At 40.6% G+C, this 25,171-nt stretch overlaps 1 protein-coding gene and 1 long non-coding RNA gene across 3 annotated transcripts; both read right to left on the reverse strand.

Moving 5' to 3' along the window:
* Nucleotides 1-359: 359 nt before the first annotated feature.
* On the reverse strand, nucleotides 360-15,185 carry LOC105923063 (protein FAM111A-like). Of its 2 annotated transcripts, none has more exons than XM_036133997.1 (5): nucleotides 14,963-15,185; nucleotides 13,737-13,811; nucleotides 13,546-13,608; nucleotides 2,897-2,950; nucleotides 360-2,804 (listed from the first exon to the last, which is right to left on the reverse strand). In XM_036133997.1, the coding sequence occupies exons 2-5, from the start codon at nucleotides 13,803-13,805 to the stop codon at nucleotides 1,095-1,097; spliced, it is 1,896 nt and encodes a 631-aa protein (XP_035989890.1). In that variant the 5' UTR covers nucleotides 13,806-13,811; nucleotides 14,963-15,185; the 3' UTR covers nucleotides 360-1,094. The 2 variants fall into 2 exon arrangements, with proteins under 2 accessions (XP_035989890.1, XP_035989889.1); XM_036133996.1 differs by having other exon boundaries at nucleotides 13,737-13,814.
* Nucleotides 15,186-22,657: 7,472 nt separating this feature from the next.
* On the reverse strand, nucleotides 22,658-24,142 carry LOC118561784. The gene is made up of 2 exons (XR_004930254.1): nucleotides 23,843-24,142; nucleotides 22,658-22,690 (listed from the first exon to the last, which is right to left on the reverse strand). It is a non-coding gene; the product is annotated as an uncharacterized LOC118561784 (long non-coding RNA).
* Nucleotides 24,143-25,171: the final 1,029 nt, after the last annotated feature.

The following is a 25,171-nucleotide window of genomic DNA, read 5'->3' on the forward strand; positions in this document are numbered from 1 at the left end:
AGATTATGTCTGTGATATGGTTTTAGGCTACCAGAAGAAAACCGTCCATCGATATGTCTGCTGCTTAGTATGGGACAATTTACTTTTTTTGTTTCAAGGCCGATTCAATGAGATCAACCAGTTTAAGCACACCAGTCTGTTTTGAGAGGTCCTACAATCTTATGTGTATCAAAAGAAGAAAGGACGCTTCAATCTGTCCAGGGTTCTGTTCAGGGTGTATCACACCTCTTGTGCGGTGATGGTTGGTGACCTTGCAAATGGTAAACAGCTTGTACTTGCATAGCACTTTATCAAGTCCCATGATCCCAAAGTGCCTTACACTACATGCAGTCATTCACTCATTCACACGCTGACAGTGGTGAGCTACATTGTAGCCACAGCTGCCCTGGGGCTGATGGACAGATGGACAGCAAGGCTGCCATACATTGGTGGCACCAAGGTTGCTGGTGGTCAAACCTCTGACCACCAGCAACAAGCAATGCGGGTGAGAGTGTCTTGCCCAAGGACACAACTGAGATGGTCGGAATGGGGGATCGAAAACGGCAACCCGTTGGTTACAGGACGAATACGATAAGATAAATGGGTATGTATAAACAATGGCTGGAGGAACGTCCCATCTTGTTTATAAAAAGAAAAGATTTGTAGTTGCTTTTCTTGTTGATTCTACTCCTGTGGAAATCACTGTTGAAGGACCAGGAGGTAATTTAACTAAACGGGAGAAAACAGATCCGGTAACATGGTCCAGGTCTTGGGCTGGAATTTTAACCAGGACCTTTCTGTAAGGAATTGGGTGGTCTCTCTATGCATTTGTAAGTTTCTTTCTGGGTACTCCAGATTCCTCCAACACTCTAAACATGCACTAAGACATGAGAGCGTTAAGAGTTGTTTTACTTGTCTCTGTGAGAGACCGGCAGTTGAAGCCTGCTAACGATGGGCACTATGCTATCCGTGATTCAGTGATTTAGCCAGTGTAACAAATCAATGGCTGGGTATATTGTATTCATGCAATTACATTTCAGAATGTTGTGGAAGTTAAAGATGTAGGTGGAATATTTTGACTTGAAATCTGCGTCTGTAGCATGTCTACAGTCAGTCTAATCTACCTCCATTGGCTCAATCTGGAGTATCTGTTTCAGGTGCTGGTTCTCTGTCACTGCCTCTTTAAGCTTTTGCAGCATCTCATCATTTTCCCTTTCCTTCAGATTACTCACAAATTTTTCAAACACAGCGAGCAGAGGATGGGCGTACTCAATGACGCTGTCTTTCATCTCTGGTAGCCCGTAACCGTATCCTGCAGTGTGAAGCCCAAAAAGCTGACCATGTGCATCAAACACTGGAGAGCCAGAAGCTCCGTGATACATGAAAGTGTGGTAAGTTGCCACCTTTTCTGCTTTTTCTCCACCCATCATTATGTCGTCAATCCCTCGATTCTTGATTTGAAAGACGGACTGAAGGATGAACATTGAGTCTTTGTATTTGGCTAAATGATCGTTGACAGCCTGTCCTCTGTGTTCTGGCTCGATGATGCATGTAGGATCAATTTTCTTCACGCCTTCTGCAGGGTGGCCAATAATACAGGCCTCACCATTTCTAGGAAGCGGTCCAAATTTGTTCAGCAGCCCTGGTGGTACTTTGACGTTTTCTGATTTGGTTTTCGGGCTGAATCTTTGGCCCTCGGGTTTGAGCTCGAGTACGGCATAATCCAGCTCATTGTCAATGTCAACGAATATTTTCTCAGCATAGAAGAAAAAGAAATTTGTCTCTGGCTCTGGATCATCATAGTTAAACAGAGCAGAGACATTTATATGATCCTCTAGGGTGTTTCCTAGGACACACCCTTTAAACAAGTGTGCACTGGTCAGGATAAACCTGTCGAACAGCACAAAGCCTGTTCCCTGAGAAACATTGGAAACAATTACTTTACAGACAGATTTGCCCATTTTCAGCAACTTCTCAATTCTATGAACTTCACAGAAAGATTGTTGGATCTTTCCAAACATCTCATTTCTCAGGTTCAGTGCTTGCTGATAAGAATCACCAGGGAACCTGCTCTCCATCCATGTTTTCAGATCTGGAAACTGCTGACGCAGAAGTTCGTAAATCTCATCAACATTGACGCTGCTGCCTGGCTGTTCAATCGCCTTTTTAACGCTATTTCCACTCTCGAGAGCAACATCTAGGATGGAGCGTGCTGGGTTTTCAACACTTTCTCGTTTGTTCAGCGGAAGACGTATCTTAAAAGCCTTCTGGTGGAGGCTGTCCACTCTCTGTGTGCGCACAGTGAGGCGGTCGGGGTTGTCGTTATCGGATAATGTGAATTCTCCAAGATGGTCAACGAATCGACCATCACGCTTCAGAGCCTCCTCTACAGTCATCCCCTTTTCCCCGTAAACACAGAGATACTTGAACTGTTTGATCACTTTGCTTCTGAACAAATCCTTTGTTTTGGTTTTCAGACCTCCAACTGTATCAATGTAGAAGACAGAATACTCCTCTCTAGGGTGTATGGTTTTGTCATGCTGCTCCTGAACTACTTCAATCTTCTCCATTTTACTATAAAGTATAATCAGTGACTCCCCATCACCAACGCAAGAGCAAGGGAAATGTGTCGGAACCACAGAATCCCTATCTTTTTTACCCAGCTGAATGATAATGCTCTCATCTGCACATTTTATCATCTTATCAGTTGTGTCAAGACTGCATTTTATTGCCTCCAGGACTGAGCGTGGTTGATCACAGTCGATGGTGTACTCTTTACGATCAGTTGCCTTGAATTTTACTGTGAAGCGATGGGAATGGCTAACCTGCAAGAAATCAGAGCAAGGAAGTTTATTTTTGAAGCATTACAGAGACGAGATTTAAAACATGACTGTTATTGAGAACATTACGCACTGACCGGAAAATCATTTCCATTTTCGTGCTTCACTTTCAGTGGTGTTTGCTTAGGCATCTGAAAAACAGGAAAATTAGAGTTACTACCATCCGTTATAACACCCTGTGTAGACTTTTGCTTAAAAAAACAACAACTTTTAAGACATTTTTATTGCAGAAGCATAATATGACATGAAAACCAGAAGAAAATCCATCCTTTACTTCTGACACATTTATTTAGTGGGTGAAATTTCTTACATTTATCAACATCTGGCTTCATCAAACTAGCTGCCTTACAATTATTGGCCCTTTAAACATCCCTTTTCAAATGAATTTAAAATAATTTTGCCAATGCTCTACTTATTAAACTGGGCATAAACTGTATAATTTATTTATTTTTTGTTATATTTGGGCCAATTTCAACTGCATCGTGTGTCCTGTGTGACGCACAAACAAATATTGTGAGCCATGAACTTTTAAAATCAGCGGTTTCATCGAACACTTTGAGCTGTATCTGAGTACAATTGGAAATATCGTACAGTGTATGCCTGCCATTATAACCGATCAGAGATTGAAAAAAATTTAAAAACGGAAATTTCTGTTAATTAAATGGGACAGACAGATTGAAGTCATTAAAGGCAAGCTGTGTTGTGATTATCAGAAACTGGCTACAGGAAGATAGCCACTCCTTTAACTTAATGTAAATGTATGTTGTCTGTAGAGATGAAAAGTGGGACCCAAAAAACTCATCCACAGGTAATGCCATTAAAGAGAGCATTAATTTACAAGAGTTTACACAGTAAAAGCCAAGTGGGTTACATTTTTTGCATTATATTCTAACACCCTGTTCTCCTGACGGCAACATAGAGCTGCAACACAAGAAGCTGAGAGAAACACTGAAGAGTTACACAGCTGTTGCAGACCACAGCAGTCTATCTTGGTGTAAATTTACCTTCAAGCAAACGCCTTGACAAAAGAATTGCAGCACTCTGTCATCCTGAAAACACCCCCCAATGGGTGGTACCCCACCGTTGACAAACACTGCAGTAGGTTGACCAGACCTTGCCCATTTTGAACAACTAATCACCGTCAAAAGCTGTCCACGGAACAGTCCCCGATTCAGCATTTTATGAATAAGAACAAACTGTTGCGCACAAGAGCTGTTAAGTCACCCGGTTGTGGTGCTGTAAAGGTGCGATCACATCGAACATGGCGGCCTGAGTGGCTGATTTACATATTATCCCTATGTACAGGTGCAACACAGGAGCGATGCGATGCAAAGAAATGCAACAGACACATTCCTAGCACCACAACAGGCGTGATTTTGGCGATTACAGCAAAGCCAGAACGGTAAGACGGCAATAGATGCAAAGCGACAGTAGCTAGGGTTGCAAAATCTGAACTTTTGTGTCTGTCGGGACAATCACGTCAACATCCGCAACCTCCAAAACGGCTCCAGTTTCTTCAATTTGTTTAGTCCCCAGATTTGATTTTAGAAATCTGGTCCCCTTACTTTACAGGCTTTGTGCTGAATGTTGTCAGGTGTCTGTTATGCTTGTTTATAAGTATGTCACATTATTTAGGTTCAGTAATTGTGTTTTTAGTTTCCGTTTTGCCATCAAGCCTGGGTTTGGAGAACTGCTGGCTGTATCAAAGCAAGGTCAGCTGTCTACCTTCTGCGTAACCAGACGCCGGAGTAAAAGAATCCATCTATGCCGAAACCAGCGTTGTGATTTTTCTCAGCTGTTGCAGGAAAGCTGATTCGAGATGGCGTGGAGCGGTCCCCTCACCTGGGGCCAGGCCAAGTTGGGATGAAAGCTGATCTAAAAATCGCCTGCTGCAACCGGGTCAAAGACTCGCATGAAGGACCCAGAAGCCGCCTGCTCCAACAGCCACATTTCGGCTAGCCCATAGCCGCCTACTAGCCGCTGCACGTTGCTGAGATAAGCAGCTTTCCCTTGGAGTAATTTAGCTGCTCCAAACTGGATGCCCAAAGTGAACCGAACTGACACCGGGGCACCGACATCTTAGGCAATGTGGAACAGGGAAAGTTAAATGGTTTATTGAGAACAGTTGACTTTAATGAATTTTCAGTGTTTCTAAAACACATGGGGCTTACAGGATCGCTCCCGCTAGCTTCTTTGAAACCACACCATGCTAATGTAATTCAAGTGTGTTTTATGGTTATAACAAACGTTATCTTCATAGGGTTGTGTTATCCGGTCCACTCATTACGACCAAAATGAAGCTGAAACTTTTTTAAATTAGCGCTGAATGTCCACTAGCCTAATGGTATTAGCTTCTGGATAACATTTGCTCTAACCAGATACGCAACTAAGGTTTGCTTCGAACATAAGGTTTGTTTCGTTTCGCTCCACCGCATTAATATGGAACCTTAATGTCAATGTAATGGTGTTTTTTTTGTGTAAATTTAGAATCAACCCATTTAGCGACCGATCGTTTCACTAGCCTGGTAGAGAGAATTTGTTGATTGAAATATAGTGTTAATTCAGATAAACAGTATTCTATAGTGATGCTCTCTGGATGCTATTTTTATTTCTGTTAATAAATTCTTGAACTGGAAGAGAAGTTGTCACTACTTATTCTATATGTGTCAGGGTGCAATTCTGCCTGCTGCACCCTGAACCTTTCTAGCACCTTCCTCCTCCTGCCCTGCTCCGCCCCACTCTACTAATCATCTACACTTGTCAGTTTCTAATCAGCACAGACTCATTCCACCTGCCAGCCTCTCTATATAAACCCTCCTCAGTCAGGTCCTCACCGCCGGTCCATCTTCAAACATCCAATGCCCTCAGCCAGAGATTCTCCCACGTCTGTCTGAGCATCAACTCTCCCTAGTCTCGCTGCCAGAGATTTTCCCACGTCTGCTTGCCCGAGTTGTCCTACGCCTGCCCCAGTCTGTTGCTGATCCTCCTGCTGCTCCAGCGTTCCTGTGCTCCAGGTGATCTCTCCGCTGCACTGCTGACTTTACTACAGCCCCTGCACCTCCAAGAACTCTCTCTGCTGTGCTGTTGGTTCTCAGCGCAGCACCCGCAGCTCTCCAGCGCTCTCCGGTCCTCCAGCTCCTGCTCTCATCTCCCACCGGCTCCAGCCCAGTATGACTCAAAACACACCTGACACAAAATCTATGCCAGTTATCACTTTCAGATTTGATAACTCGCTTTCCGGTTGGTATTTTACGTTTGCGAATCCTCCTCACATACCTTTGCACAATTTGGTCATCAGAATATGATCTGCAGAGTCATAAAAGCTCACACATAACAAGCTTGCACCTGCTGTTTGGCTCTTTTTACACATGCAAATGACTTTGCTCCTGTTATGAAGATCAGCTTTTTACACGTCATTTAGAATTTTAATATATGCAAACCTTTTGAAGATCGGGGCCTCAGTGATCATACCGTGAGCTGGATGGAATGTTTGCATACTTCACTGTTAAGCGTACAAATGTCTACACTCCCCACACAGTCGGTTGGACGAAGCAGGCATGTTTGATGAAGCGGTAGGTGCCTGGCACTGTTTCTTCTCCACCAGGCACTAACCCCACACCTGTCAATACGGCACCAGGAGTGACTCTCACTCTTAAGCCTGCGTGTCCAGGCAACTCTCTGCTCGGAGCAGCTCTGAGTCACATCAACAGTTTGACGTGCCAAGCAATTTCTAATGTGAGACGAGGTTCACGGTCGTAAAAACGAGCTTTGCATGGATTCAAGTCTGCACGAGTATGTTGGAGACGTTAAGTGGCATGCAGCAGGAATTACTTCTGGAGTCATTCAAAAACCAGAAAAGCTTTCACCAGACAATGTGACAGCTATGGAAATTACTATGACTGCACTCAGAACACCTTTCTAGACGTGAAAGGCTTTATTTAGTGTTGTTGAGCCAGTTTAACAGATTGTGCTGATAACATTGTAACATAACCGCTATGTTTTTTTTCTGTATAAATACATTAAAGTGTAAAAGTAATAAACTGTTTGGTAGAACAAATATTATTTGTTTGTTAAAATTATTTCAAATCTCCACTGGTTAAAACTGATGGTGGGCAGTAGCATGCTGGTTTTTAGGTGTGGTTGAAATTAGTAAATAAAAAGTGCCATCATGGTGACGCACACCGTCAGATCTTAGCAGCGGGAGATTTTGTTTTGATTGAATGTTTAAAACTAGTTCAAAATCAAAGGAAGGAGATAAAACAAAAATCAAAGTTCGTCCCAGCACCACAGAATGTGCATTTAGAAACCTGATCGGAGTTTGCACCCAGAGGACGCCGCCAGGTGCAAGAGGACGCTACCGAGGGGAAAGAAAGATGCTCCGGGTGAGATCTGGACTTTATTTTTCTTTTTGGGGATTTTTGGAGGTACCACTCTTTTTTCTTATCTTTTTCGGAGGGGGTTTTGACGTTTGGATTTTTTAGCTTGGAAGGGGACTTTGGACATAAACGGAAAAACATTTCCAGGACTTTGTTTTAGAGGATATGGAACTGCGTTGCGTACATTATTCTTAAAAATAAAAAGAACGGACAATTTTGGACTTTGAATTGTTTAGGTCCTTTGCTTATATAAACTGCATGATTTAAAGCTAAAATATAATCAGTTTTTGAAGAATTTTTGGCTATTGATCTATCTGAATAACTATTGTTATTTTGTAATATTGTGATTTTTTTTAATAAATCATTGTTGCTAAAAATCAACAAATGTCTTATTGAGCGGTTGGAAAGTTATTTTCTTATCAAATTAATGGTGTAGCATATTTTACCTGATTCCTGTGACAGAACACCCTTGAGTATATTGTGAGTTCCGCTTTTAATCAAGCTGAATTTTCCAACATGAAGTAACCCTTTTGTATTTTACTTGGACAGGATTAGTGGTAGAGGAGATTCTAATAATAAAAATAACAATAATACGTAATTTATAATGCACTTTTCTTCCAGTTTACAAGTCTCAATTTGGAGAAGTTTACAGCCTCGTAAAAACAATGTCGATAACATAACATATAAAAAGATATTAAAGGCCACCATCTAGTTGTGCACTAAATTAATTACAAACAACTTTGCTGTTTTCAGCTTGAATAACTACTACTGGAGCTGCGTAGAGTCATATTTGTGACAATGTCAACATGTCCTCCATGTATCTGGTACTAAGCAACTGCTAATGGCTACGGCCATTGTGTGAAATGTTTTTTGGCACTGTAGCCATATGGGGTAAAAGCGGTTCCATAATAAACTTGTACATAAAAGGATAGTTGTGTCCATATTAGTCAGAAGTTGTGCATAAAAAACATTTGTAAACTCATAATAATTGAAATCACATTCAAAAGATACAACATACAGTTTAAATAGTTACAACTTCAATAACTAATAAATACAAATTTCAAGTTTAAATTTGTGCTTTACTCTTTATGAACACAAACAGCAGCGGCTGCTTGAGAATACGGATTTTTTCTTTGAGAATACGAATTCACAACAGTGGTCTGACGTCACGGTTTCCAAGGCTGGTTAATGGAGCACAGAGTGCGAAGATAGGAGCCGCGCATGCGCTCTTCAGACTGACCGTCTCTGAATGCACCGCGGCTGCAGATTCATTCCAGACAGCGCAGAGCTCACAGTGGTAAGTGAAACATTCCCTTTTCTGCTGCTGTTGTTCAAAAGTATGTTTTCAGATCGTTTGAGGCGAGAACATTATACTTTTAAGCTTCCCTACGTGGCCTGTTTACAGAGTTAGTGCGTAATTTAAAAAAAAAAGAGTGATTTATTTGTTTTGTGTTTCTCAGGCTGACGCGTGTTGCTTTATTAACTCAATAATTGCTGGAATAAATTGTAAATGTCTCCAAAGAATGACAGCAGCATATAAAATGGAGCTGGACCATAATTTAATAACAATATATATCAGTCGAAAGACGTGTGGCACAATAAGGGGAAAAAAGGGTCGATAAAAGTTGGTTATAGAGACAGTTTTCCTTCCTTCCTCTTAGCCTATATTAGTTGATGCTACAGTCACTGCTTCCTCTCGACCAATCGTAATTGCGGACCCAGGCACACCGTCACAAAGCGCCGCCCTCTCAAACCACAACACAGAGCACGTGAATATGTCGCAGCAAGGAGCGGCGGAGGAAATTGTCCCAAAACGGGGTTTTACTTGTTCGCCAGCCTGACTGAAATAAACCACAGTGAACTGTAAAATTTGCAAGGAACCGGTAAAAACAAAGTCTGGTAACGCAACCAACTTGTTTCATCACGTAAGCCGCTCAGCCGCTCACTACCGCAGCAGCGCGAGCTGTGTCAGCCCCGCGCTGCTGCGCGTCATCTTCTTAGGAATCTTATGGAAGTTCTTCCAAAACAAAGCAGGTATAGCAGCTACTGGGCTCCGTTCTTTGTGATAAAATGACAAAGCGTCCTGGCGGCGTAAGGACATCACGCATGCAGTAACGTGCTTCAGAGTGTTTAATAACATCACCCAGGTCTCTTAAGTTAAGTCATTTTTCATAAAAAAAAAAAAAAAAAAATCAGTTATAATTAAAAATGTTGGTTAAATAAGAATTAAATTGGGATTGAGTGTTTGTGTGTGATATATTAAAAGTAAGTCATTTAGCAATATTATAAGAGCCAGGTTTTAAATCTTTTTGATAATTATCTATCGATCAATATGCATTTTTTTTATCAATATGCTTTTTTCTATATCGTCCAGCCCTAATATAAAATCTATAAATAAATCTATAAATAAATTCTATAAATGTTTTTCCTATCTAAGTGAGTTTCCTCTGAGTGAGGACACGAAGAATCGAGAGAAGAAAGAGGGAAAGAAAACAATAGTAACAATATATGAAAAAAATACAGATATTTATTTTAGACAAATGTTTTAACTTTGGAACAGAATGAAGGTGTAACATATTCAACAAATTAACAGTTACTAACGTGGTTTAAAACAAAGAAATAACTTCTATTCACATCTTATACAAATAGACAACACCTACAAACATACAATTAAAAATAGTTGGAATGGAAATTAATTTACTGTTTATTTTATGTATTTTTCCAGGTAGTGAAAAAAATGAAATGAAGCAGCACGTGTACATGACTAGAACTGATCTACATAAGGTCAGGTGTAGTCATGTTCACTTAAACATGCAGCCAGCTGGAGCAGCTCTCTGTCTTCAGCCGCTGGATGGCCATCCTCCTCTGGGTCAACCTCCTCGTCCTCCTCTGGATCAACCTCCTCATCCTCCACGTCTAGCTGGTCCCCTGCCTCTATACTAATATTGTGGAGGATGCAGCAGGCGGCGATTACTTTTGGGGCAAACGTCAGGCGGACCTCCAGCACCCTTAAGAAGATGAAACGCCACCGTGTCTTCAGACCACCAAAGGCACCCTCAACGATGTTTATCAGCCTTGGCGTGGTGCCTGTTGTAGCGTGCCTCCACTTGACCTGTACCAAATATAAAATTAACTTGTAATTTAGGTAATATGCTGATATGTCTTAATCTTCTATCCAATTGATATAATCTATGTATCAATTGTGTGTCATTGTTGGCTCTATTTAAGGACAAGAAGGTAAGAGATCTTACTGGCAAGCTGTTACCCTATAGGATGCTCCACAGGCCAGCCAGCAGAGGGTCACCAGCACCTCTATCTCCTGTGGCCATCCATGGACCTTCTGATGGGCAGCAGCTGAAGGAGGAGGACGATGGTGGACCTTCTTAGCCTGAAGGCTGGTTTCAGGTCCCCTTCATTAAAAAAATATTTGGAGGATCGGCACAGAAGTGTTTATCCTCACATTTTTTGTTTCTGTTTCTTACTGTAAATAAAAAAAATGCCAAATGTTACCATAATTGTTTTTTCAATTCTCACCTTTTTACACCATAAAACTATATGTGGTTAACATGCAGATTAATATAGTAGTAAATGTAACAAATGGCTTCCCTTCTCTGGTATTTCTACCATTTCACTGAAAGAATTAACTGAACTAACTGCACACAATTTATAGATTAATCATTGTAAAGGTGCAGACAGAAATAACTTTTCCTTAATGAGCAATGCTGTGAAGGTTAGTAGGTACAACAAAGTAGCTTAACCCTACTCCCTTTACTGTTATAAAAATTATGTTTTCATTTTAATTCTTTACAGATAAATAGTCACAATTTCAACGTGATCACATGTTTAATACCATCCTCAATGTTGTTGTTTTTTAAATTTAAAAGTAGGAAATAGGCTGTCAATCTTAAAAAACCTACCAGTTGGCACAGACGCTCAACGTCGGACTTTTTATTAAAATTACGCACTAACTCTGTAAACAGGCCAAATAGGGAAGCTTAAAAGTATAATGTTCTCGCCTCAAACGATCTGAAAACGTACTTTTGAACAACAGCAGCAGAAAAGGGAATGTTTAACTTACCACTGTGAGCTCTGCGCTGTCTGGAATGAATCTGCAGCCGCGGTGCATTCAGAGACGGTCAGTCTGAAGAGCGCATGCGCGGCTCCTATCTTCGCACTCTGTGCTCCATTAAACAGCCTTGGAAACCGTGACGTCAGACCACTGTTGTGAATTCGTATTCTCAAAGAAAAAATCCGTATTCTCAAGCAGCCGCTGCTGTTTGTGTTCATAAAGAGTAAAGCACAAATTTAAACTTGAAATTTGTATTTATTAGTTATTGAAGTTGTAACTATTTAAACCGTATGTTGTATCTTTTGAATGTGATTTAAATTATTATGAGTTTACAAATGTTTGTTATGCACAACTTCTGACTGATATGGACACAACTATCCTTTTATGTACAAATCTATTTAGAAAGCTCTCTTACCCCATATAGCCAAGTCCTCTTATTATTAGCAACTTTAGGCGTGTTTTTTTTCTAAAGTCACTCGTAAATTCTGTGAGCCGCTGGTTATTTGGGATCGTTTCTGAATGTGCAGTTGCTTATTTGGGCACTAAAATGAGCGACTACAGACACGAGTTATAAAAGAGAGCAACTCGCACTGCTGAGCTACAGACACTGTGAACCGGCTGAAACGTCACTCTGCCCCTTCGCTTCCACGCATACCCTGTCCCTTATAAATTGTCTCCACCTGGTCATAATACCTTTGCCAATATAGACTTTTGTTTTCTCCTGGGTGCTTGTTTTTCTTGTCTTGGCTACTTTCGCTTCCCTCTCCTGGGCAAAGAGTATGGATGGTTCTCCATTAAAAAAAAAAAAAAGAAAAAAAAAAAGAAAAACTGCAAATAGAATGATCTACGGTCCCCTTTACTTGTTTTATACTCCTCCTCCACTGACAGGACATCTTCATATATATGTACACTTTCGCCTACTGTAATCAAAAATCTTGATGCTATATGGCATCTTCTAGTGGGTTCACCATAGGCATTCATGAACTGCTAATTCTAGGCTATGAGACTGCTTTCATTTTTAGTAAGATTATTGTTAGACTTTGGCAAAAAGTGTATTCATGGAAGCCATGGTTGATTTTTGCTAATTCAAAGCCAAATCAGTTACACACTGTTCCTTTAAAGCAAACATAGTTCTGGTATTGGAATAATGTTGATATCGATCTAAATTCAGGTACCGGGATCGGAAGTGAAAAAACGCATTTTGTGCATCTAGTCACACAAACTAGATGCACACACACACATTCATACATCGTCACACTGAACAGTAGGCAACTTAGGCTTAAATGCCTTGCTCAGGGGCATGTACGTACACATAGCAGGGAAAGCTGGAATTGAAACCACATCCTTCCAGTTGCAAGATAACAAACTCTACCTCCTGAACCACAGCCTATTTTTAGGCTTGCTACATATTCTCAGCAGGGACACTGAGATGTCAATTTCTTTTTCTCAGCAACATGAACTTGCATCCTTTGCCTTACTGTCCTGAGCACAATAAGCAGATCTGGCAGAGGAATCCAAAAGAAAACGAGGCGTTGAGGTGCGGCCCCATTAAGCTTCCTGGCACTGAACTGCTGGAGTTTTTTTCCTATCCGTTAAAAAGAGTTTTCCCCTCCACTGTTGCTTCATGCTTGCTCATTATGAGGGATTGCTGCAAATCCATCAACAATGCAGACGATTGTCCGCTCTATCAGGAGGAGTGAATGCTGCTTGGAGAGACTTGATGCAACCTGCTGGGTTTCCTTAGAGAGGAAACTTTCTGACCAACCAGGAGGATCTGATGGAATTTGACTTCATAAAATGCCTTGAGATGACATGTATCATGAATTGGTGCTATACAAATAAAACTGAATTGAACTCCTGTTGTGTCCATGGATGCAGTTAAACCACTAGATTTTACAAGTTTGATCATATTGGTGCGATTACATAAAATACCTTAAAACTACAGAAGCATTTACAGTATCTCACAAGGGTGCGTAAACCCTTCACATTCTTCTAAATGTTGATGAGACTTTGATAGGTTGTATAACAGTGATAATTTGCTGTTGAACTAAAATGACTCAACACACAGGCATCACTGTCTAATCCGTTGGCAAAAGAAGAAGTAAGTACAACCCTAAGAGAAGTTCTCCTAATTGAGCCCAATGTGTCAATGTTTTGTGTGGCCACAATTGTCCAGAAATGACTCAGCTCTCTTGGACCTGGAGTTCAATAGAGCTTCTGGACCTGGTGCTGGAAAACTAGAAAGCGGATTATGTTTGTGACTTATGAACCGTCAGCTCACCAGAGGCTCTGCCACGCCCTCAGGCTTCTCTTTTGGTTTTTGGATGCGACCGCCAGGAACATCCTGATGAAAGACGGCAAAAGGACAACAGTCACATGGACATGCAGCAGCCTATTTACTGTATACCAGGTCAAATATGGAGGTGCTGAATATTAGACACCGATTACCAAATTAACCAGTCTCTTACTGACATTTTCCTTCCCAAAGAAGCGTCTGATGTCCGGTGGTTTTTCTGCAGTCTTTCGTCTTTTGGGAGCCATTTTCACCTGCTATGACAACAATAAAGACAGCGACATAAGAACATGTCTTCATTTGAAACAGACTCATCTTTTTCTGGTAGTGAACATATTCTGATGGTTTAAAGTCTTTCACTGAATATTCAATGCAACACAGATATAAAAAAGCAAAAGATAATATTCAGGTCAGAAGTCTAACATTGTAAGTAAGTATCATAAGTCTGCAAATATCAGTCAATACATTTTTTAGGTAACTATATAAAAGTAATAAAGTAGGTTTTAAAATCACTTGCTTAGTTTCATTTGAGTATTGTAAATATTGCAGCTATTTTGTTATGTCCCCTTTTCTATTTGGCACTATTTATAACATTATCAATGTAGGTTTCTGATTATCAACAAAATAGAAAAGGAAACTGTGACTAAAGATGTCTTGGCTAGTGTTAAGAGAAAGATTTCCTTTTAAAACAAACTTTTTAATCTCTAAAATGCTAAAACAGTAATTTAATTTGGCACTTTAGAGAGGTTTCATGGTACTTACAAAAAGACATACAATAAAAGGAAAATAGGAAGTATTTTCTCAAACTTTTTTCCCCTTGTTAAAGCAAATATTAAACTAATGACATTTATATTTTAATTTTTTCCACCTGTCAATGCTGCAGTACTTTAAACTAGCAGAAATCTGTACAAATACATTGGAAGGTTGTAAAATAGTATAAATCAAATTTAATTTGATATAACTATGTGAACCTATAATCTGTCCAGTGTAATTGAGCCCAGATTTTGCCCTAATTAGGGTGGGGTCCTTGACAAAGAAAGTACAGGAAAATGCTTCTATGAACGATTTACCATTAGAATAAAAGCTTAATTAATCTGAAGATCTGTTAAGTGTTCAAGAACTGAGTCAAAGTATAAACTTTTATTTTAAGAACTGATGAAATGTAATTCATGCTAAAAACTGTAGAGCAGCCCCAATGAGGGCCAAAGAAGGCTACACATCAGAAGCCAACGTCAACCATGTCTGGCATCTCCCATTTAACACCCTTCATTTATATATTTATATATATATATATATATATATATATATATATATATATATATATATATATATATATATATATATATATATATTATTTCAGTTGCATTTCTTTACAATGTTGGTATAGACAATCGTGTTTACTTACAGTTTTCCTGCTTAAAGTGTTGCTCCTGCTGTTAGAGTGGCTTTAAATTTGTTGTTAAAGAGCAAAAATTATCCAAATAACCAGAGCAAAAGAAAAAAGTGGACACTGAAGGAAGAAGAAGAGAGGACTGCGGGTTTTTACTGTCCTAGACCCGCGGATAATAACTCAGGGAGCTCCAAGGTCCGCTCCCTGCCGGCGTCTTCCCTCTGGACTGACGATCCGCAAAACGGCGGGATTCATAAAATGGCGCCTTGAGTCGAGAGCCAATCAGCGACGCTGACGACGCAACAACCTGAACATGCTGCGTTCAATGACAACTGGGAATTAAAATACTCAATAAATAAATATCCTTGTGGGTCTAAATTACACTGTACCCATTTACGGTTTGTTTTATTTCTAGTTTATCCCCTTTTGTTTAGATGTGGCACATCCTTCCCCTACACGCTGTCAAACTATAAGCCATGGTAAATTCCCGGTCGCGCCTGAACGCGACTGCACGGACGGAGTGCAACAGGAACTTTCATGAGTTTCGCTTCTCCAGAAACTAGAGTTAAAAACTGCAAGGGCGGTTTCCCTCGGAGAATAAACAGGGACGTGCGATCAGGAGGAGACAGGAACGCTCTGCCTCACCCGTCACCATGACAAGTAAAACACTGACAAAATAAGATCAGTTTGTACTTAACTGTTTGGTGTCTTTTTTATTTTAAATATGATTTCAACAGTTTATGAGCAAAACCGCGGAGTTTATACATTGCTTGTTTAAATAGCAAGTTGTTCTCAATTAAATTAATTCCTGCACAATGGAAGATTACCTCTCTAGACTAAAGTCTTTTTTTAACTGTTTTTTTTCTCTCCAGTGGACAGAGAGAGAGAAAGGCACCCCGCTACAAGACGGCGCCCTTTTCTGCTTTATGCATTTTAGTTTAATATTCCATCTTTATTTATTGTCTCCGCGTTGGGAAGAGTGAAAAGACTGAAAACATGCACACTGTCAAAAACAAATCTGTTGTTTTTGCAGAAAAACTCTAGCAGCTTACCGGATGTTTCTGTGAGAAAAATACAGTAAAAATGGAAACAGTTAACAGAACATGTCTTACATGGAGAAAACTGCAGACTGCTTGCTCTCTTTAAATGTATATTTAACAGCTACTTGTTGTGGCACTAGTGGCCCTTTTTATTGAAGGTAGTCTGACAGAGAAAGGGAGCCATGCAGCAGAGGACGGCAGGCTGGAATTGAACCTGTCAGTTGCGCTTAATACCGAGGGAGCCGTGCGCCACTAATTGTTCCTTTTAAACACACAGATTATGATTAGAAACTGGATTTTTTTTCTTTTTATTTGCTTATTTATGTACTTATTTAAAAAATTACGGTGTAGTCGGGATAGGGGCAGTCCAGGAAATCTGCTTCCTGGTGATCGTCACCATTGAAGCGTTTAAAAATAAAAAAATTAAGTCAAACCAGGACAATTTTACAGTGATGGAGATATTCATGGAGAATGAGCGCACAGATTTTATTTATAGAAATCAAAGGGTCCCTCAGAATTGTAAGTTTTTAAAAGAGAGGTCGCCTAACGCCACATTATGTAATAGTCTAAAGCTGCATTATGTGGTAAATTTGGAAATCAAAGTGTAATAAAACGTCATTAAAATCGCATTTTGCAATAATCACAGCGCAATGTGCGGTATTTTGCATTATAATTTTTAAATTAAAAAAAAAGGTACTGCCGCATTTTGTAATAACCACCACAAAATGTAATTATTAGATTATTACGGAAAAAAACATGGTTCTGGTGATGTTCTATTTATTTTTTGAAGGCGATATTTATTAAATTATTCAATAACGTATAGCTAAAAAAAATATTTTAACAGATCTAATTTGACCTTATTTTAAATATTATTAATAATAATAATAATGATAGAACTTTATTGATGGAGAAAATCAGTTCTGCATCTTAACCCATTGTGCGGCGCCTTGGGAGCAATCGGGGGTTAAGGTATTGCTTTGTTTTTCTTGATATTGTATGATTGAGAGTATTATTTAGATTAAAGGACAATTCAAAGTTTTTTAACAACTAATTTAATTATTAAATTAAGGCTAAAATTAAAATAGTTTATGTTGAGTAATTTTTTAAAGCACAGGTCTTGAATCTCACCATATATCCCTGAAAATGAATAATCTTATTGAGCTTTAAAAAAAAAAACACAACAAAAAAACTTCATAACAAACAAAACACAAAAAAACAACTTTGTATTAAAGTACCACAATATTAAAATTGTAGCTTTTGTTTTATTTTGCCGTTTTCAATACAAAATTGTGAAATGCAAGTAGGCTACACTGTTGAGGATTCATATGTAATATAAATTATCTGATCTAGACTAGGTTTAAAAAGTAAAGGAGTTATGCAGCGGTAATTAAAAACTCAAAGCAAGCCAAAAAAAAAATAAAAAATCAAGTTCAACACATTTTTTAATTATCACGCAAATGAAACTAAACTCTTACTGGCAGGTGGAAAAATAAGAATACTCACTTTTATTTTCATTTCAGTTATTTATTCAACAGACTAAAAGCTCACATAGACATAATAAAAAAGAAATAAATACAACAAATAACACATAAAAGATTTGCATACCAGTGTTTCTATAAAAACAACTGGTAGCATAGTAGACTACCAGTCAATGATTCAACACACCCGTAGGAATTTGGCCCCATGACATTTATGTGTCTTATTTCTTGGATTACCTTATTATGGCTAAGCTGGTCAGATTGATGACTTTATATAAATATCTTAGACATACACAGAGTATTTCATGGATGGAGGCAGTGACTAGAATCACAAAACGAGATCGTAACCCAACCCCCTCCTTGCGGTTGACCGTTAGTATGTAGCGTTAAAGTGATGTTTACAGTTTTCTCTGATCATTCACTGGTTAAATACTGTATAGTCCCATGTATCTGTAATAACATTTTTCCAGGTTTCTTTTGGTTAATTTATGAACTTGTGAAAGTACCATACATCCCTTAAAAAGGCTACATTCACTGGCATTTATTGTGTAGTACCTGCAACTTTATTTTTACTGGATTCCAAACACAATTCTACCAGTCGTCACAATCCAAGAATTGACTGAAGTTCTCTGACTTTGCTGTAAATGCAACCATAGTTTTAAAGGAATAACTAGTAATGACACCTAGTGGTTAAAGTCGTGACAACACATACACAATGCCTTTCACGGAGACCCGCCATTTACCCAGCATTGCGTTGTTGCTGTGAAACACCACTGAATTTTTACAGGACAGGTATATAATGTAGTATACTCTTCATTTTCTGGTCCGCTTTTCTTACTGGCTTCCATGTTTGCAGGCTGCAGCATTTTTCCAAAATAAAATATCAAATGCTGCGCTCTGTTTTGGGAAATTTGGGAGCTCTCATCTGATTGGCTCAGGGACCAGGAAGTAAACATGAGTTACGCTCGGAACCAAAGTAGTTCTGGACCATACCCCCAGGTTTGAAAGGAGAAAAACTTGACTAAGACTTTGTTGATGGAGAGGATTGATCGTTTATACTGAATGTTCCTACATTTCCTGGGTGAGAAATAAGAATGATTTAGGTTGAATTTACAGTACACATCGTACTTAACGCACCTTTAAAATATGACAAGATCACAGGGATGCACTGGAACATTCTATTTAACCTGACATGTGTAATGTGATACCTGAAAAAAGAAAGTGAAAGAACATAAATAAATAAATAAAATTACAGGCTTTCTGTATATAAGTGAACACTTAATACCTGGAACCCTGCACCTGTGGGAGTTTGTGAGAGTGCACTAGTTTAGGTGAAAATTATCCAGAAGGAAATAGCTCGATAGTGGTTGTGGAGAGCCAAAGGCCCGCCTTCCCCGAGCACAGAGGCAGGAGTCAGGGGACCCATAATCCCGGACTCCCAAAGGGGCCCCTAAAGCAGGGCGCCCAGGAGGGGCCGACACAGGATATCTGCAACCCCCCCCCCCCCAAGGAAAGAGAAGAGACGAACCCGAGGAAATCCCCCAGCCACCGCAATGCCAACGTCCCAAGAGCCGCGGGGACGAGCACGTGGGCTCCGCCGGCAGCTAGCCCCGCTGAAGTGGTCCCGGCCATGGGCCCTGAGGGCCAGAAGCCCCAGGGGCGCCCCGCCCCTGCGGCAGGCGCCCCGGCCGCCCCCCTTGGGGCCAGGCCCCGCGAAGCAGCCACCGGGAGTGGGCCGGCACACGCCCCGGGAACCCGCCCCAAACCCGAGGCCTACCAATGCCCCAGAGGGCCAAGGCGCCTGCCAGCGCAGCGAAGGAGGGCAGGACGTGGGGGGGTGGGCTCTGCACCTAGCGAGGACTTGAGATGTTCTTGGGAGAGGGAGCGAACCGTACCCATACCTAAAAAAAAAAGAAAAGGAAAACTCATTCACACCATCCCTCCCTTGTGCCCCACTCACCACACAGATTTAAAAAAAAAGGACGCTGTACACACGTTTTCCCGCATAACACTCGCATCCAACACTCACAAGAGGGGGGGGGGGGGGGGATCCCCCAAATCAACTATACGACTGCTTGTGCCCGACCCCCGGACCAGACGCCCCCCGGACCAGACGCCCCCCGGACCAGGCCCCCCAAAGAGGGGGGCCAACACGACTCGTACGGGCCACCCAGCCAGAACCTCCCTCACCCCCTAAATACCTAATAAACCCCCTCCCTCCCCCACCTTACCCTAGCCATCCCTGCCCCCACCCCTCCTGGGGGGAGCGGGAGCGTCAGCCCCAGACCTGGCGAGCCGCTGACTACCCATAGCAGCCCACCGCCAAGACCCTAGACATAGTGGCCGGCACCTCCTCCAGGCCCCAGACTCCTTGCCGCCATCGGAGAACGGGGGGGTGCAAAACACCCCGATCCTCCCTACGCCCTCTCAGATGTTGTGTTGTTGCATGTTGTTCTCAAGTGTGTTTAAAAACTGGGAGCGCCGAAGAGGGTGCACGGCACAGCCCACCCCCCCTCCGGAAGGAAGCTGGTGCCAGCGCACCCCCTCCAAGCAACTGCCCAGAACCCTCAATGTCTAAGTGCGAGAGGAGGTGAAGGGAGCCGTCCGAGGTGAGGCTCACACAACATAAGCCCCCTTTTCTGGAATGACCATGACCTGGATGACTGAGACCGTCACCAGCCTCTAATCACCTAACAATACTTTTGTCAAATCCAGTCTGGATTTTCTGCATTTAATGGTTTAATTTCTTTATTAGAACTTGTTCATTTTTTCCCTATTTATCTTATTCAGGTGAAATGCTGTAATGTCTTCATTACCCTAAGAGTGTACTCGATAGTTTTTTTATTAACCCTCTTCTTATTTTGGTCTTACAATGTGTACCCCCCTGCCATGACCATCCAATGGGCTCCAGATTCTTGCCACTTCTGCACAAGCTTTCTGCGATATACGACTTGAACGTATAAAGCTTCATCTGTTCCTTTTTTGTCATCCCATTGGTGCTGCAGTCTCTCTTGTAGAGCAACCAGGCAGTCACGATCATAATGTCGATAAGGTGGAACATCAGCCGGTGATACCATTTCTTCGACCTAATTTCATTGCGGTACAGTGCAATGACAGAACCCAGCAGGTCCACCCCACCCATATTCTTATTGGGAACACAGGACAGGGGACTTTGATTATTTTCTTTTGCTTGCCATCCCACCTATCAACCTCTGTGACTGGGTGTGCTCCAATGTAATTACTCAGAAGACTGACTGAACGGTTATCATACCACTTCACAGCATGCAAGGTGGTTTCTCCAACCATGGCCGTCTTCTGTTCAAAATATCCACATCCAGCTCTCTTCAACTAAGCGTCACACATCAAGTTGACACCTGGTAGTCTGTTGCTACGAACAGTACCAGTAGAGTGAATTCCCTGCTGAGCAAGTGTGAGCGTGAGAGGGAAACTCGTGAACCAGTTGTCAAAGAACACCTTGTAGTTCTGATGCTTGGGTATTGGCTGGGCCAGGCAGAGGACAACGTTGCCACTTGCTCCTACATCTGGCAGTTCAGAGGGTAGCACAACTCTACCTGTGTAGATCTCAAAATCGTGTTGGACACCATCAGAGCTAGCCAAAACAGGCATCTTGTAGCCCCATTTCTTTGGTTTTGCTGGCAGGTATTGTTTGAGTCTATTTTTTCCCTTGAACGGGAACATCTGCTCATCTACAGCCAGCTTCTCACCCATTGGGATCGTCTGCAGCTTTGTGGTAAGATCAGTGACTAGTGGTCGGATTTTGTGGAGTGGATCCACATTTTCTCCTTGCCTCACTTCATTGTTGTTGAAGTGCAGGGATTTTTTGATGAACTCCCATCTGTTTAGTGCCATAGTGTCAGCTACCTGGGACACTCGGATGGCTTTGTTCTAAAATATGCGGGTGCCTGGTAATCTGAACAATGACATGTACACTGCTGTACCCATGAACTGCTCCAGTTCTTTAGCAGTGAGGTTAAGGAGCTTATTGGTGTCACAGTGAATGACATACAAATTTGCCTGTTCTACTACTACTTTCAGAATGCCTTCAGAAAAAAAACATTTTCAAGTATTCGTGGGGGGACATGATAATGTCTGATTTTGGAAGGCTGGCCTGCCATTCTGGGTAATCAGTGATGTTGATATTGTGGGGTGTTCTCCACCGGGGTAAGCGTGGAATATCTTCCTCTGATGCATCATCATAATCATCATTTTAATTTTCCTCTTCATCCAAAGATTCATTGCCATCAGACAGGTCATCTGTTTTCAAAAGAAACCAGGAAGCATAAAATTAGAATAGGCCATATACCTCTCTTCACCCACTGATGCACGTGTGGCACGTGCATGCATACACATATTCATTACATACAGTATGTTATGGCAATTTTGGACTTTCAATTGTTTAGGTCCTTTGCTGATATAAACTGAGTGAATCTAAAATATAATCAGTTTTTGAAGGAATTTTGGTTATTGTATGTATCATGAATTGGTGATATATAAATAAAACTGAATTGAACTCCTGTTGTGTCCATGGATGGAGTTAGACCACTAGATTTTACATGTTTGATCATATTGATCACGATTGCATAAAATACCTTAAAACTACAGAAGTATTTACAGTATCTCACAAGGGTGCGTAAACCCTTCACATTCTTGGAAATGTTGATGAAACTTTGATAGCTTGTATAACAGTGATAATTTGGTGTCCAACTACAATGACTCAACACACAGGCATTACTGTCTAATCCGTTGGCAAAAGAAGAAGTAAGTACATCCCTAAGAGAAGTTCTCCAAATTGTGCCCAATGCATCAATGTTTTGTGTGGTCACAATTGTCCAGAAATGCCTCAACTCTCTTGGACCTGGAGTTCACTAGAGCTTCTGGACCTGGTGCTGGAAAACTAGAAAGCTGATTATGTTTCTGACTTATGAACCGTCAGCTCACCAGAGGCTCCGCCACACCCACTGTCTTCTTTCTTGGTGTTTGGAAGCCACCGCCAGGAACATCCTGATGAAAGACGGCAAAAGGACAACAGTCACATGGACATGCAGCAGCCTATTCACTGTATACCAGGTCAAATATCGAGGTGTTGATTGTTAGGCACAGATCACCAAATTAACCAGTCTCTTACTGACATTTTCCTTCCCAAAGAAGCTTCTGATATCTGCCGTTTTTTCTGCGGTCTTTTGTCTTTTGGGAGCCATTTTCACCTGTTATGACAACAATAAAGACAGCGACATAAGAACATGTCTTCATTTGAAACACTCATCTTTTTCTGGTAGTGAACGTATTCTGATGGTTTAAACTCTTTCATTGAATATTCAATGCAACACAGATATAAAAAAGCAAAAGATAATATTCACGTCAGAAGTCTAACATTGTAAGTAAGTATCATAAGTCTGCAAATAACAGTCAATACATTTTTTAGGTAACTATATAAAAGTAATAAAGTAGGTTTTAAAATCACTTGCTTAGTTTCATTTGAGTATTGTAAATATTGCAGCTATTTTGTTATGTCCCCTTTTCTATTTGGCACTATTTATAACATTATCAATGTAGGTTTCTGATTATCAACAAAATAGAAAAGGAAACTGTGACTAAAGATGTCTTGGCTAGTGTTAAGAGAAATATTTCCTTTTAAAAAAAACTTTTTAATCTCTAAAATGCTAAAACAGTAATTTAATTTGGCACTTTAGAGAGGTTTCATGGTACTTACAAAAAAGACATACAATAAAAGGAAAATAGGAAGTATTTTCTCAAACTTTTTTCCCTTTGTTAAAGCAAATATTAAACTAATGACATTTATATTTTAATTTTTTCCACCTGTCAATGCTGCAGTACTTTAAACTAGCAGAAATCTGTACAAATGCATTGGAAGGTTGTAAAATAGTATAAATCAAATTTTATTTGATATAACTATGTGAACCTATAATCTGTCCAGTGTAATTGAGCCCAGATTTTGCCCTAATTAGGGTGGGGTCCTTGACAAAGAAAGTACAAGAAAATGCTTCTATGAACGATTTACCATTAGAATAAAAGCTTAATTAACCTGAGGATCTGTTAAGTGTTCAAGAACTGAGTCAAAGTATAAACTTTTATTTAAGAACTGATGAAATGTAATTCATGCTACGTAAAAACTGTGGAGCAGCCCCAATGAGGGCCAAAGGAAGCTACACATCAGAAGCCGTCAACCATGTCTGGCATCTCCCATTTAACACCCTTCATGTATGTATATATATATATATATATATATATATATATATATATATATATATATATATATATATATATAAAATTTCAGTTGCATTTCTTTACAATGTTGGTATAGACGGTTGTCTATACCAACATTGGTGTTTACTTACAGTTTTCCTGCTTAAAGTGTTGCTCCTGCTGTTAGGGTGGCTTTAAATTTGTTGTTAAAGAGCAAAAATTATCCAAATAAACAGAGCAAAAGAAAAAAGTGGACACTGAAAGAGGAAGAAGAGAGGACGGCGGGTTTTTACTGTCCTAGACCCGCGGATAATAAGCCAGGGAGCTCCAAGGTCCGCTCCCTGCCGGCGTCTTCCCTCTGGACTGACGATCCGCAAAACGGCGGGATTCATAAAATGGCGCCTTGTGTCGAGAGCCAATCAGCGACGCTGACGACGCAACAACCTGAACATGCTGCGTTCAATGACAACCAGGAATTTAAAAACTCAATAAATAAATATCCTTGTGGGTCTAAATTACACTGTATCTATTTACGGTTTGTTTTATTTCTAGTTTGTCCCCTTTTGTTTAGATGTGGCACATCCTTCCCCTACACGCTGTCAAACTATAAGCCACCATTGTAAATTCCCGGTCGCGCCTGCACGGACTGGTCGCCTCCATGTGCAACAGGAACTTTCATGAGTTTCGTTTCTCCAGAAACGAGAGTTAAAAACTGCAAGGGCGGTTTCCCTCGGAGAATAAACAGGGACGTGCGGTCAGGAGGAGACAGGAACGCTCTGCCTCACCCGTCACCATGACAAGTAAAACACTGACAAAATAAGATCAGTTTGTACTTAACTGTTTGGTGTCTTTTTTTATTTTAAATATGATTTCAACAGTTTATGAGCAAAACCGCGGAGTTTATACATTGCTTGTTTAAATTGCAAGTTGTTCTCAATTAAATTAATTCCTGCACAATGGAAGATTACCTCTCTAGACTAAAGTCTTTTTTTAACTGTTTTTTTCTCTCCAGTGGACAGAGAGAGAGAAAGGCATCCCGCTACAAGACGGCGCCCTTTTCTGCTTTATGCATTTTAGTTTAATATTCCATCTTTATTTATTGTCTCCGCGTTGGGAAGAGTGAAAAGACAGAAAACATGCACACTGTCAAAAACAAATCTGTTGTTTTTGCAGAAAAACTCTAGCAGCTTACCGGATGTTTCTGTGAGAAAAATACAGTAAAAATGGAAACAGTTAACAGAACATGTCTTACATGGAGAAAACTGCAGACTGCTTGTTCTCTTTAAATGTATATTTAACAGCTACTTGTTGTGGCACTAGTGGCCCTTTTTATTGAAGGTAGTCTGACAGAGAAAGGGAGCCATGCAGCAGAGGACGGCAGGCTGGAATTGAACCTGTCAGTTGCGCTTAATACCGAGGGAGCCGTGCGCCACTAATTGTTCCTTTTAAACACACAGATTATGATTAGAAACTGGATTTTT

The sequence above is a fragment of the Fundulus heteroclitus genome, unplaced genomic scaffold, assembly GCF_011125445.2.
Source record: "Fundulus heteroclitus isolate FHET01 unplaced genomic scaffold, MU-UCD_Fhet_4.1 scaffold_71, whole genome shotgun sequence".
NCBI classification, from domain to species: Eukaryota; Metazoa; Chordata; class Actinopteri; order Cyprinodontiformes; family Fundulidae; genus Fundulus; species Fundulus heteroclitus.